General features: G+C 33.9%; 1 protein-coding gene across 3 annotated transcripts in view; it reads left to right on the top strand.

The window, feature by feature from the left end:
* Nucleotides 1–13,050, top strand: part of LOC127723122 (X-ray repair cross-complementing protein 5-like) — a 75,526-nt gene extending 62,476 nt beyond the window's left edge. For all 3 annotated transcript variants that reach the window (XM_052229616.1, XM_052229617.1, XM_052229618.1), the window contains 5 exons: nt 2,900–2,972; nt 6,868–6,980; nt 10,303–10,399; nt 10,813–10,952; nt 12,665–13,050. In XM_052229616.1, the coding sequence (XP_052085576.1) occupies nt 2,900–2,972; nt 6,868–6,980; nt 10,303–10,399; nt 10,813–10,952; nt 12,665–12,679 (438 nt within the window). In that variant the 3' untranslated portion in view covers nt 12,680–13,050. The remainder of the gene's footprint in view (nt 1–2,899; nt 2,973–6,867; nt 6,981–10,302; nt 10,400–10,812; nt 10,953–12,664) is intronic.
* Nucleotides 13,051–15,761: the final 2,711 nt, after the last annotated feature.

Genomic DNA, 15,761 nt, shown 5'->3' with positions numbered 1-15,761 from the left:
GAAATTAGAATTAACTTCCAATATCAATATCATAACCAGTAAGAACTAAATTAGTCTATATTCATGTATAAAATATTTTTTTGCTCATTGTTGAAGGCCGTACCGTGACCTATAGTTGTCAACTTCTCTGTCATTTGGTCTCTGGTGGAGAGCTGTCTCATAGGCAATTATTGCACATCTTATTTTTACATAAAAGTTAATAAAACATAATAATATCATTCATTTTTGTCGAGCCTGCGACTTTTGTCGCAGAAAGCTCGACATAGGGATAGCGATCCGGCGGCGGCGGCGGCGGCGTTAGCTAACTTCTTAAAAGCTTTATATTTTAGAAGATGGAAGACCTGGATGCTTCATACTTTGTATATGGATGCCTCATGTTACAAAGTTTCCGTCAGTCACATGTCCAATGTCCTTGACCTCATTTTCATGGTTCAGTGACTACTTGAAAAAAAAGTTCAGATTTTTTGTAATGTTAAATTCTCTCTTATAATAAGTAATAGGATAACTAAATTTGGTATGTGCGTACCTTGCAAGGTCCTCATGCCCGTCAGACAGTTTTCACTTGACCTCGACCTCATTTCATGGATCAGTGAACAAGGTTAAGTTTTCATGGTCAAGTCCATATCTCAGATACTATAAGCAATAGGTCTAGTATATTTGGTGTATGGAAGGACTGTAAGGTGTACATGTCCAACTGGCAGGTGTCATCTGACCTTGACCTCATTTTCATGGTTCAGTGGTTATAGTTAAGTTTTTGTGTTTTGGTCTGTTTTTCTTATACTGTATGCAATAGGTCTACTATATTTGGTGTATGGAATGATTGTAAGGTGTACATGTCTAGCTGGCAGGTGTCATCTGACCTTGACCTCATTTTCATGGTTCAGTGGTCAAAGTTAAGTTTTTGAGTTTTGGTCTTTCTTTCTAATACTGCATGCAATAGGTCAGCTATATTTGGTGTATGGAATGATTGTAAGGTGTACATGTCTAGCTGGCAGGTGTCATCTTACCTTGACCTCATTTTCATGGTTCAGTGGTCAAAGTTAAGTTTTTGAGTTTTGGTCTTTTTTTCTAATACTATATGCAATAGTTCAACTATATTTGGTGTATGGAAATATTTTATGATCTATATGTCAGTCACGCAGGTTTTATTTGACCTTGACCTCATTTTCAAGGTTCATTGCTCAGTGTTAAGTTTTTGTGTTTTCGTCTGTTTTTCTTAAACTATAAGCAATAGGTCAACTATATTTGTTGTATGGAAGAATTGTTAGCTGTACATGCCTGCCTAGCATGGTTCATCTGACCTTGACCTCATTTTCATGGTTCATTGGTCAATGTTTAGTTTACTTGGTTAATGTTAAGTTTATGTGACAGTTGTAATAAAGCTTTATATTTAGGACTATCAACATAATATCAATGATTAGTAAAGAAGGCGAGACATTTCAGCGTGTGCACTCTTGTTATAAACTGAATCATGCAATGGGAATAAAGTTAAAATAATTTTCCCCATCAACCATAGTTTTACTGGAAATGATAGTTACTAAAGGCCTTATAATAAACCTTGGGCACAAAGAAGGGAAATGTATGAATATAGACTTCATTCTATATACAGTTTAAATGTCATAAAATATCCCTTGACCTCATTTTAGCATTTGAGTTAAACAATTCTATTCATAGGATAGGGAAGTCCAATGAATCTATTAAAATCCTTGGGTTAAACAATATAGGCCACATGTACTTATTTTTGTTGGTAACTACAAGGAGAATTTTGAAAAGAATTTTAAAGGATATTTGTGGTGCACATTATCAACTTTTCAATATATTTTCTAACCCTATACAAAATTATCTAAAAATAAGGAGATTTGATATGATTGTCAATGAGACAGAGTCCAAATGACATGAATAAGCATCAATAGGTCACTGTAGGGCCTTCAACAATTAGCTATAAAATGTTGGGTTTTTTATCTACTCTGTGCATTAAAACATTTTGTCCAGCACCCTCTATATTTTTCAAAAGATTTTTAAGAAGATTTTACTTTTATATATATCCCTTCTGGCAAAAATCTTTTCAAATTTTTATACGCCCGTTTACGGGACGTATTATGGCATACCTCTGTCCGTCCGTCCGTCCGTCAGTCCGTCCATCGTCAACATGTCGGACATTAACTCAAAAACGCTTTAACCAATTTGCATGAAACTTTGGTGAATTGTTAATATCTATTGACATGAGCTCCCTTTCGTTTTAAATAAATTTTAGATTTTACATTTCCGAGTTTTGGGGTTTTCTTCATTAAAAAAAGGGGATTTTCCAGTTTTTGGACAAGAACTCATGAACTCTTTCAGCAATTTGCAAGAAACTTTGGTGAATTGTTTATAGCTATTGACATGAGCTCCTTTTCGATTTTTATAAATTTTAGATTTTACGTTTCCGAGTTTTGGGGTTTTATTCATTAAAAAAAGGGTGACTCTTCAGTTTTCGGACAATAACTCAAAAATGCTTTTAGCAGTTTTCATTAAACTTTGTCGACTTATTTATATCTGTTAAGATAACCTCCCTTTAGTTTTTTATAAATTTCTGATATAACATTGAGAAGTTATTGAACTTTATTCTTTGAAAACGTGACGGGCGTATCATGTGATCATGGCGCAGCTGGTTATTATTATTTCCACTACTCTTATCATGCAATTTTACACTCATTTCAAATGAAAAATCCTGAGACTTTTTTCTGTCAAAAATTCTGCTCTTACTCAATGGTCTGTCTAAACCTTTGTCTGTATAATGAAAGTGTATATCTTAATTAATTGAATACTGACATGGTAATGGTATGTATAAGGTAAAATATATGTTTGCTGTATTTCTATGGTTAATAAATGCTTGAATACAAACTATCTATTATTGCAGGTAGGGACGGTCACACCTGTAGAAGATTATCTGGCATTGGTCAACAGAAAAGATGTGGATAAATTTGATGAAGGTTAGTTGAAGGTCTTACAGTTTTATTTATCTCCTGGATACTATTTCAAACAATACCACTCCCTGATAAGGCTGGTGTTTTGTAGTAATTAAATTGATATGACTTCATGTAAAAGGAACAGGTTCACTACAGGTCAATAATGGCCCTATAATTCAGTAAAATTTTACTTCACATTTGATGACAAAATATGTAAAAATATCTGATAAATACAAAAACAGCAAGCTCTGCTGTATTAGAACATTTCTAATGTCATAATTGTGCTCTCTTATGAAGTAAAATCATAATTTTGACAAACTTTTTGGCTAAAATTTAACACTCTTTGTTTCATCAAACATTGGCAACAGACATGGGTCACCATAGTTTTTGTCGAGCCTGCGACTTTTGTCGCAGAAAGCTCGACATAGGGATAGTGATCCGGTGGCGGTGGCGGCGTTAGCTCACTTCTTAAAAGCTTTATATTTTAGAGGGTGGAAGACCTGGATGCTTCATACTTTGTATATGGATGCCTCATGTTACGAAGTTTCCGTCAGTCACATGTCCAATGTCCTTGACCTCATTTTCATGGTTCAGTGACTACTTGAAAAAAAAGTTCAGATTTTTTGTAATGTTAAATTCTCTCTTAATATAAGTAATAGGATAACTATATTTGGTATGTGCGTACCTTGCAAGGTCATCATGCCCGTCAGACAGTTTTCACTTGACCTCGACTTCATTTCATGGATCAGTGAACAAGGTTAAGTTTTGGTGGTCAAGTCCATATCTCAGATACTATAAGCAATAGGTCTAGTATATTCGGTGTATGGAAGGACTGTAAGGTGTACATGTCCAACTGGCAGGTGTCATCTGACCTTGACCTCATTTTCATGGTTCAGTGGTTATAGTTAAGTTTTTGTGTTTTGGTCTGTTTTTCTTATACTGTATGCAATAGGTCTTCTATATTTGGTGTATGGAAGGATTGTAAGGTGTACATGTCTAGCTGGCAAGTGTCATCTGACCTTGACCTCATTTTCATGGTTCAGTGGTTATAGTTGAGTTTTTGTGTTTTGGTCTGTTTTTCTTATACTGTATGCAATAGGTCTACAATATTTGGTGTATGGAATGATTGTAAGGTGTACATGTCTAGCTGGCAGGTGTCATCTGACCTTGACCTCATTTTCATGGTTCAGTGGTTATAGTTAAATTTTTGTGTTTTGGTCTGTTTTTCTTATACTGTATGCAATAGGTCTACAATATTTGGTGTATGGAATGATTGTAAGGTGTACATGTCTAGCTGGCAGGTGTCATCTGACCTTGACCTCATTTTCATGGTTCAGTGGTCAAAGTTAAGTTTTTGAGTTTTGATCTTTTTTTCTAATACTATATGCAATAGTTCAACTACATTTGGTGTATGGAAATATTTTATGATCTATATGTCAGTCACCCAGGTTTTATTTGACCTTGACCTCATTTTCAAGGTTCATTGCTCAGTGTTAAGTTTTTGTGTTTTGGTCTGTTTTTCTTAAACTATAAGCAATAGGTCAACCATATTAGTTGTATGGAAGAATTGTTAGCTGTACATGCCTGCCTAGCATGGTTCATCTGACCTTGACCTCATTTTCATGGTTCATTGGTCAATGTTTAGTTTACTTGGTATATGTTAAGTTTATGTGACAGTTGTAATAAAGCTTTATATTTAGGACTATCAATATAATATCAATGATTAGTAAAGAAGGCGAGACATTTCAGCATGTGCACTCTTGTGTTCTATGACCCATACTGTATATATATACGGGACAATGACATTTGCCATCTTTGCATATGGTAAAATGGATTGTGTATTCAGATAAACTACTGAATATTCACAAATATTCACAAAATTTGGTGGAAAAATACATTTGTTTGCACCTGTCAGGAACCTGTTTTTCAGTGGTTGTTGTTTGTTGATGTGGTTCATAAGTGTTTCTCGTTTCTAGTTATTTATATAGATTAGACTATTGGTTTTCTTGTTTGAATGGTTTTACACTAGTCATTTTTGGGGCCCTTTATAGCTTGCAGTTCGGTGTGAGCCAAGGCTCTGTGTTGAAGGCCGTACTTTGATCTATAATGATTTACTTTTACAAATTGTGACTTGGATGGGAGTTGTCTCAATGGCACTCATACCACATCTTCTTATATCTAATTACAAGAAATTGCTTTTTTTATATCAATGCATTTTAAATGTATTGTTATATTTTACACATATTTATCTGATTGTATCTCTTAATGTATAAAAATCTGGCATATGGTTTAGATCTAGTACAAAGCCGAGTTTATATCAAAGCATATAAAAGAAAGGCGGAAGATACCAAAGGTACATTCAAGCTCATGTAAAATCAAAGACAAACTGGCATACCATGGCAAAAAGAGAAAACCACAAAACATCAAATAGTCTAGAAAACACAACATAGAAAACTAAAGACTGGCAAACACCACCAAAAACTAAGAGTGATCATAGGTGCTCCAGAAGGATATGTAGATCCAGGGATCTCCATGGATGAAAATTTAACGATGGAGGAACTTTCACCATTACAAAATCCTGCGTGTACTGTGTGGCGTGATCGAAAGTATTTCATTTATTCATTTCCATGTATAAGGAATGGTGCGTAGGCTGATATATTGCTTATTACATTTATTTCCTTATAAAATTACTAATATTTTCAATAATTGTCATTAGTAACAATTCCAATACCAAGTTTGCATGGCCTCCACTTAGTCAAGAATGACCACAAGCTGTCCTAAACTAAAAGGTTCCCACGTCGTTTTCCTGCTATTTGGTAATGATATTGGGCTTAAAAATCTGGGCCTGGGGGATCTTGTTTTCACTGTCAAGTCATGAACCGGTATCAACAGCTTGCAGCATCAACGACAAGAAGTTTCATACCCGCTTTGTAAAACGCTGAAGAAAGTTTTGGAGGGCAAACGTTTACAACTTTTAAGGTTTTAATGACTTTAAATAGCAAATTTCATAGTAATGTACTATGCAACATGCATCTTTCTATTCTGAATGTAAACAGGAAAACCGGATGTATCAATTTGATTGTAAACTACGAAATGATTTCGGAACTACGATACGAAATTTCTTCAGATTATCAAGTTGCAGTTAATATTCATGTATTTACTTTTAAACTCTTAAAGTGATTCAATATTGATAATTGCTTGACTCGTGTTATTTGGAATGAGATTATGTTCTGTTTTACATCTTATTTGGTACTCGTTTAAAAAATGGGATGCGGATTGCGTAAGTCAATATAAAAGCACGTGTTCTTCTTTGTAACTGGATTAAAATTTATTTTCTAATCAAAATTTTCATTAGCATTTGCTGAAACGAAATTAAATAATGCAATCAATTGTCTTTCTTGGTCAAGTGTTCTCCTGTCAGTTATGTCGATCTACCTGTACAAGTGATTAGTGATCTTTAGCCTGTTATCCCTCAGGGCTTTTAAACTGTAACAAGGAGGACCCTTTGGATTATAATACAAAAAGCCTATGGGTTATGCAATAACATGCAATTGATTATAATTGCTAATAAAAATGGCCGCGGCCAGAGAAACGAAAATAAATTTTGACAATGTTTGGGATCATTTGACGATGGTGGAAGATAATTTAACGATGGCGGGGGTCATTTGACCGTGGCAGAAGCAATTTAAAGATGGTGGTGCGCCATCATAAAACAGGTCATGGAGATCCCTGCAGATCCTGCTCCACCATAGCATGTTCTTGTCCTGAATAAATGATTAATTTGTTCAGAATTCATCCATTATAATTATCATCATCACGTCAGATAAGCGATGTTTTAGCTATGCTGACTGATTTGTATTCTACCTACCATCGAGTGTAGTCTATAAATCTTCACAGTAATGTATACATTATATTACAGCTAGTAAACAGATGCAGAAGAGAATACAACAAATAGTAATGGATTCCTTTGGAGCTCAGTTCTACCCTAAAGCCATTGATTGCTTGAAGACATTGAGGGAACAGTGTATTAAGGTTAGTGTTCCTTACGTGCTCAGTTCTACCCTAAAGCCATTGATTGCTTGAAGACCTTGAGGGAACAGTGTATTAAGGTTAGTGTTCCTTTGGAGTTCAGTTCTACCCTAAAGCCATTGATTGCTTGAAGACCTTGAGGGAACAGTGTATTAAGGTTAGTGTTCCTTTGGAGTTCAGTTCTACCCTAAAGCCATTGATTGCTTGAAGACCTTGAGGGAACAGTGTAATAAGGTTAGTGTTCCTTTGGAGCTCAGTTCTACCCTAAAGCCATTGATTGCTTGAAGACATTGAGAGAACAGTGTATTGAGGTTAGTGTTCCCTTGGAGCTCAGTTATACCCTAAAGCCATTGATTGCTTGAAGACATTATGAGCACAGTGTATTAAGGTTAGTGTTCCTTTGGAGTTCAGTTCTACCCTAAAGCCATTGATTGCTTGAAGACCTTGAGGGAACAGTGTATTAAGGTTAGTGTTCCTTTGGAGCTCAGTTCTACCCTAAAGCCATTGATTGCTTGAAGACATTGAGAGAACAGTGTATTGAGGTTAGTGTTCCCTTGGAGCTCAGTTATACCCTAAAGCCATTGATTGCTTGAAGACATTATGAGCACAGTGTATTAAGGTTAGTGTTCCTTTGGAGTTCAGTTCTACCCTAAAGCCATTGATTGCTTGAAGACATTGAGGGAACAGTGTATTAAGGTTAGTGTTCCTTTGGAGTTCAGTTCTACCCTAAAGCCATTGATTGCTTGAAGACCTTGAGGGAACAGTGTATTAAGGTTAGTGTTCCTTTGGAGTTCAGTTCTACCCTAAAGCCATTGATTGCTTGAAGACCTTGAGGGAACAGTGTATTAAGGTTAGTGTTCCTTTGGAGTTCAGTTCTACCTTAAAGCCATTGATTGCTTGAAGACCTTGAGGGAACAGTGTAATAAGGTTAGTGTTCCTTTGGAGCTCAGTTCTACCCTAAAGCCATTGATTGCTTGAAGACATTGAGAGAACAGTGTATTGAGGTTAGTGTTCCCTTGGAGCTCAGTTATACCCTAAAGCCATTGATTGCTTGAAGACATTATGAGCACAGTGTATTAAGGTTAGTGTTCCTTTGGAGTTCAGTTCTACCCTAAAGCCATTGATTGCTTGAAGACCTTGAGGGAACAGTGTATTAAGGTTGGTAATGATGTAACAAATGTTTTGTCCCCTTCACTACAACACAATAGAGTTTTGTTAGATTTCACCGATGTTAAATTCTCATTGTGACTATGGGATATAAGAAAATTCATATCAATTTCTTCACTGTTTCAGAATTTAATACATAAAATTCCAAAACATACACTAAAATAACATTGGTTAATAAATTGTATTTATTTTGGTGTACAATCATTGAATTTACCCATAATTCACTTGTTAAAAAAATAGAATGATGTTAAATAACTAAAGATTATTTACTTTGTTTGATGAAGATTTTTAGCCACACTATATCCCAAAAGCTCTCCTGGAATTTTTCATTACAATTCCTTCGTCTCATTGTATCTTCTCCCCATGTTATATGTGTTAGTTTCTCCATTCTTGTCTTGCCTGCAATGAAAGTGGCAGAATTTTGTCATAGAAAGCGAGACATAGGTATTACAATCTGGTGGTGATGGCATGAACTATTTGTATAAAGCTTTATATTTCAAAAGGTAGAAGACCTGGATGCTTCATACCTTGTATACAGATACCTTATGTTACAAAGTTTACGTCTGGCATATGTCCATTGTCCTTGACCTCATTTTCATGGTTCAATTGCTGCTTGAAAAAAAAAATAGTGTTTTTGTCAAAAGAAATACTCTTTTATTATGAGGATAACTGTATTTGGTATATGGGTTCCTTGCAATGCCTACATGTTCGTCAGACAGAGTTCAACTGACCTCAACTTCATTTCATGGATCAGTGATCAAGGTAAAAGATAAGTCGTAAAGTCTTTATCTCAGATACGATAAGCATTAGGTCAACTATATTTGGTGTATGGAATGATTGTTAGGTGAACATGTCTGTCTGGCAGGTTTCATCTTACCTTGACCTCATTTTCATGGTTCATTGGACAATGTTTAGGTTTTGTGGTTTGATCTATTTTTCAGATATTATAAGCTATAGGTCGATTATATTTGGTGTATGGAATGACTGAAAGGTATACATGTCTGTTTGGCAGGGTTCATAATACCTTGACCTCATTTTCATGGTTCAATTGTCAATTATTAGTTATCCTAATTTTGTCAGTTTATCATATACTATAAGAAATAGGTCAACTATAGTTGGTGTATGGAATGATTGTACGGTGTATATGTCTGTCTGTGTTGAGATTGTCGCTGGAACATAACATCTGTACTATTGTACTTGTCCATTGTCGACGTCGCCTTGGGGGGAAATAAGTTACTTGTGTATTAAATGTAATAGCTGAACAGTTGTCATTATACACATTGCCTCAACTATCATCTATAGTCTGACAGGGTTCATATGACCTTGACCTCATTTCATGTTTCATTATTCATTGTTAAGATTTTGTGGTTTGATCTGTTTCTTAGGTACTGTTAGCGATAGGACCACTATATTAGGTGTACATGTTTGTCTTGGATGGTTCATCTGACTGTGAATCAATTTTAAAAATCTTGAGTTTATGTGATACTTGTAATAAAACTTTCATATTACAGACCTTCAGCATGAATTCAATAATAAGTGAAACAGGCAAGACATTTCAGTGTGTGCGCTCTTGTTATATATTTTTATCTGTATTGTTGTGTAATATAACATGATCATTATTTCAAACAGAGACACTCCAATAAATGGGCATGTCATTTATTTTAATGATAAATACGGCAATTTAAGAAAGAATAAAAAAAATGAATTTTCCAAGAGTGGCCATGATACTCACCATATGTTTCTGAAAAATACCTTAAGTCTACCAATAATATACCAAATTGTAAAATTATTTCAGTTTCCAATATTTTTGCCAAAATGTGTTCTTTATAGTAACTGTACAATAGGGCATTGCTTTAGAATTTCTTGCATTCTAAAATTAAATGAGTCAAGGGAAGACATCTGTTTCTCTTTATGATTGAATGAAAAACCCTGAATATAATATTCTGAAAAGATTGGATGGGAATTTACACATTAGTTTATAATAATGTTGGACTTGTCAATAATAAATTTGTATACAATAAGATAGATAGGTATATAACACCTATAAAGAAAAGTAAAAACCATCATTTAACTGGCTTCTCAATTGAAAAATTATACAATATAGAAAATATGTCTTTTGATGGGAGAAAACCTCTAAAATTTGTATTGTATTTTGTAGAAAATGGAAGCTAAATCCTTTAATATGTACTTGAAACAGTTTAAAGACACATTAATACAGAAAGGAAGAAGGGATTTCTGGGATGAAATAGTCACAGGTAAGTCGCTATTCTTCAATATATTGTACAGAAGTTAAATTGCTTCACCAAGTACAGCTGACTAAGTTTATATCTCATTGTTTCAATAATCATTTCAACTCACTGAGAATTCGTATATTATGGAAATTATTTTTTATGGATTGATGATGAATGCATTTTCATACATACTTGAATTTTTCTTTTATCAATTCTACGTACAGTCCTAAAGGAAATTTGTGTATTTTGCATATCATTCAAACTTCAACCCATGAAATCCACTAAAATAGCCAATTAATAATGAATTTACAATGTCTAATAAAATTGAAAAAAAGTAATTGAAAGAAACAGCACTCAAAGAATAATATTAATGAATTTTATATTTTATGATAATGATATATTGTATAAAATTTAAAGAAATATTTCCAATATTGTAGAAAATCTTTCCTTAATAACCAAACTTGAGAGTGAAGAAAGTGATGTCAGTGTGGAAGAAGGGAAGAAATTCACAGAAGATGAAGAAGAAGACAAACCAAAGACAGAAGAAACACCTGCTGATGATGATGCAGAAGACATGGTATGTATGCGATATTACAGTCTGTTTAATTGGATGGTAAGAGAGAGTGAAACTATTACATTGAATCTGATTGGATGTGAGATTCATGAAAGAAAGAAAAGAGATTTTAGTGTGTTAGAATGGAATGGATAAAGTTTACAGAAAATGGAGGAGAAAGCAATTCTTCAACTGTTAATGATAATGTAACTGAAACTAATTCTACTTTTGATCTGATCTAATTCAATATTATGGTTATAACATTATAAATTATCTAGTGCCATCCCTTTAGGATAAATCCTGGTTCATACCTGCCAACTTTTCAAACTTTTCATGGGGGATTTTAATCACATGAGGACCTAATGCATACCTATACATGTCATTTATACTAAATTAATAAGAATTAATAAGAATGCCTTTTTTAAAGTATTGTCTAAGGGGTATTCCATTAAAATGTATGTGGGAGGGTAGGAAGGGACTTTCAAAATATCCCTACAACCAAGAACCATTTTTGTCGAGCCTTCGACTTTTGTCGAAAAAGCGAGACATAGCGATCCTACATTCTGTCGGCGTCGTCGTCATCAGCGTCCACAAATATTCACTCTGTGGTTAAAGTTTTTGAAATTTTAATAACTTTCTGAAACTATCCTGGATTTCTACCAAACTTGGATAGAAGCTTGTTTATGATCATAAGATAAATATTCAAAAGTAAATTTTGTAAAAAAAAAATCCATTTTTTTCCATATTTTACTTATATATGGACTTAGTTTTTCTGCCAGGAAACATTGCATTCACTCTGTGGTTAAAGTTTTTGAAATTTTAATAACTTTCTTAAACTATCCTGGATTTCTACCAAACTTGGAAAGAGGCTTGTTTATGATCATAAGATAGTATCCAGAAGTAAATTTTGTAAAAAAAAATTTCCATCTTTTCCGTATTTTACTTATAAATGGACTTAGTTTTTCTGCCAGTTAACATTACATTCGCTCTGTGGTTAAATTTTTTTAAATTTCTACAACTTTCTTAAACTATCCTGGATTTGTACCAAACTTGGACAGAAGCTTGTTTATGATTAAAAGCTAGTATCTAGAAGGAAATTTTGTTAAAATTTTGTTCCATTTTTTCCGTATTTTACTTATAAATGGACTTAGTTTTTCTTCCAGTTAATATTACATACAGTCTGCAGTTTAAGTTTTTTAAACATTTATTAGATTCATAAACTATCCTGGATTTTTACCAAACTTGGACAGAAGCTACTTACAATCAAAAGATAGTATAGAGAGGAATATTTTTATTAATTTTTTTCCTTATTTTGTTGAGCCTGCGATTAACAGCAAAAGTAGGCGAGACACTGGGTTCCGCGGAACCCTTACAAATTTTTTAGATAATTTTGCATAATGGTAATAGACACATACTGAAAAAAGACCCATGACCCACATTCAATAATTAAACTTCCCTTCCTACCCTCCCACATACATTTTAATGGAATAGCCCTAAATAATTAAGTATAATAAGGAGGAGGTCACCACCTGTCATGGGGGGATATCCCTCATAAAGATGGAAAAAACCACCTGTCATGGGGGATATCCCCATAAAGATGGAAAGTTGGCATGTCTGCTGGTTTTTCTGACTGTCATATTTTCAGCTTGTTTTTCCCCCTTCGATATCCCATTAGTGAAAGTTATCTTTGTTTTATTCTCTTGAAGTGAAAGTATTCATTTTTCTGTATTTTTCAGCTGGAAAACATGTGATGAAATATGATATTGACAGACAAAGAAGGCAGCAAGTCTAACAACATCAAAATAAATGTGAAGATAAATGTTGGGAAATGATATAAAACAGTAGTTTGTAATATAATTATGCATTGATCTGGGATCCAGAGATATGGTTCACCCTTTATACAGAAATTTAAGATTTTTTTTATATCAGATTAAGTGCATAGGAAGAGTAGTTGTTTCTTTTTCAATTTATAGATATCAAATTTGTTTTAAAAAAATCAGTACAGGTTATTTGATCTCATTGATACAATAAATTAAAAGAAAGTGTAGAAAAGATCAATAAAAAATTAGATCCAAAAGAACAACTAGAGGTCATGTTTTCTTTTTATAAGCCTGTTTACGGGACAAATAGCCCTGCGTCTGTCAGTCCATCCAACATCAACATGTCGGACAATAACCCAAAAATGCTTTAACCAATTTTTATAAAACTTATTGAATTGTTTGAATCTAGTGACGTATGAAGCTCCCTTTCGATTTTTATAAATTTTAGATTTTACGTTTCCTAGTTATAGGATTAAATTTTTTAAAAAGGGGTGATTTTCCCGTTTTCGGACAATAACTCAAAGATGCTTTGAGCAGTTTTCATGAAACTTTGGTGACTGATTTACATCTATTAAAATAACCTCCTTTTAGTTTTTTATAAATTTCTAATATGGTATTGAGGGTAATGGAACTTTATTCATTGAAAAAGCGACGTGCATATCATGCACTCATGGTGCAGCTCTTTATTAATTGAATATACTACTGTAAATTCAGAAATTATTGCATATATTTAATATTGCAATTTTTAGCTCACCGGGGCCCAAAGGGCCCCATGTGTACTTATGCCATCACTTGGCGTCCTTCGTCTGTCGTAATGGTCGTCGTAAAGTATTTCAAAAATCTTCTCCTCTGAAACTACTGGGCTAAATACCTTCAAATTTTAACTCAATGTTCCTTATGGTATCTAGTTTATAAATTGTATCCGAAGATTTGATCCATCAACAAACATGGCTGCCATGGCTAAAAATAGAACATAGGGGTCAAATGCAGTTTTTTGCTTATATCTCAAAAACTAAAGCTTTTAGAGCAAATCTGACATGGGGTAAAATTGTTCAATTGGTCAAGATCTATCAGCCCTGAAATTTTCAGACGAATCAAACAACTCATTGTTGGGTTGCTGTCACTAAATTGGTAGTTTTAAGGAAATTTTGCAGTTTTTTGTTGTCTCGCCTTGACGGAGTCAAAAAGCGAGACATAGGTATGCTGTTTCCGGCGTCAACAATGTATTAGTTTGTGATTAGGTCTAGTTCATGGTGAACCACTAGTGGTAGGTCAATAATGTTTGGTATGCAGTTGTATTAGCATTGGCACATCTCATTACCATGGAGATTATTTGGCCCCGCCCCCTCAGTCAAGGTCTATTGACTGAAACTTTGCTTAGTTTACATGTATCAGTTTGTGATTTGGTCAGTTTATGGGGAACCACTAGTGGTAGGTCAATGATATTTGGTATGCAGTTGTATAAGCATTGGCATATCTCATTACCATGGAGATTATTTGGCCCTGCCCCCTCAGTCAAGGTCTATTGACTTTGAAACTTTTCGTAGTTTACATGTATTAGTTTGTGATTAGGTCAATTTATGGGGAACCACTAGTGGTAGGTCAATGATATTTGGTATGCAGTTGTATAAGCATTGGCATATCTCATTACCATGGAGATTATTTGGCCCCGCCCCCTCAGTCAAGGTCTATTGACTTTGAAACTTTTCATAGTTTACATGTATTAGTTTGTGATTAGGTCAATTTATGGGGAACCATTAGTGGTAGGTCAATGTTAATTGGTGTTCAGTTGTATAAGCATTGGCATATCTCATTACCATGGAGATTATTTGGCCACCCCTGATCATGGTTCATTGACTTTGAAACTTTTACATGGTTTACAAGTTAATGTTTGTGTTTAGGTTTGTTTAAAGGGAAAGACTTATAATAAGTCAATGGTATTTGGTATGCAGTTGTATTAGCATTTGCACATCTCATTCCATGGAGATTGTTTAGCCATATACCTTCAGTCATGGTTCATCGACTTTGAATATTTACATAACTTACATGTTAAAGTGTTGCTATTTTATAATTTCAACATTTGCATTATCAAAATTACAAAAAGGCGAGACATATCTCTGTGATAACAGTTTATTATTATCTTGAATATTATTATAGATAGATATAAACTGTAAACAGCAATAATGTTCAGCAAAGTAAGATCTACAGAAAAGTTAAATGACCAAATTTGTCAATTGACCCCTTAAGGAGTTATTGCCCTTTAAAGACAATTTTACGCAATGTGTTCATCAAGTTTGCTAACATTTAAAAATCTTCTCTTCTGAAACTATTGTGCCTAATACTTCTTAACTTTGAATGAATGTTCCTTTAGGAATCTAGTTTATGAATTGTATCCGAAATTTTGATCCATCAACAAACATGGCTGCCATGGCTAAAAATAGAACATAGGGGTGAAATGCCGTTTTTGGCTCATATCTCAGAAGCTAAAGCATTTAGAGCAAATCTGACCTTGGGTAAAAATGTTCAAAAGGTCAAGATCTATCAGCCCTGAAATTTTCAGACACACCGAACAACCCATTGTTGGGTTGCTGCCACTAAATTGGTTGTTTTAAGGAAATTTTGCAGTTTTTGGTAATTATCTTGAATATTATTGAAGATAAAGATAAACTATAAACAGCAAGAAACATATACACTATGGCTAAAATGGAACATATGGGTAAAAAGCAAAAATAATCATTGATGAAAGATTTAAGCCAAAAAAATAACAAGTGAGCGATTCAGGCTCTTGAGAGCCTCTTGTTTAATAAAGAACAACAATGCAAGATTTATTTTTTGCGATTTCATGAAAATCTGCATATAGATATATATATCAGATAGCAGATTGTGAGTTTTTATAATTGCGATACTCACCCAGTTGAATTATTCACATTAATGAAAACCTAACAATAATTTCTGAATTACAGTATTTAATTTTAGAAGGCAGCATTTTAGTTGAATCAATTTCTGTGAAGAA

This window comes from Mytilus californianus, unplaced genomic scaffold, assembly GCF_021869535.1.
Source record: "Mytilus californianus isolate M0D057914Y unplaced genomic scaffold, xbMytCali1.0.p SCAF_13, whole genome shotgun sequence".
In the NCBI taxonomy this organism is placed as follows: Eukaryota; Metazoa; Mollusca; class Bivalvia; order Mytilida; family Mytilidae; genus Mytilus; species Mytilus californianus.
The sequence above is the reverse complement of the archived record's forward strand: the minus strand, read 5'-3'. Positions and strand labels throughout refer to the sequence as shown.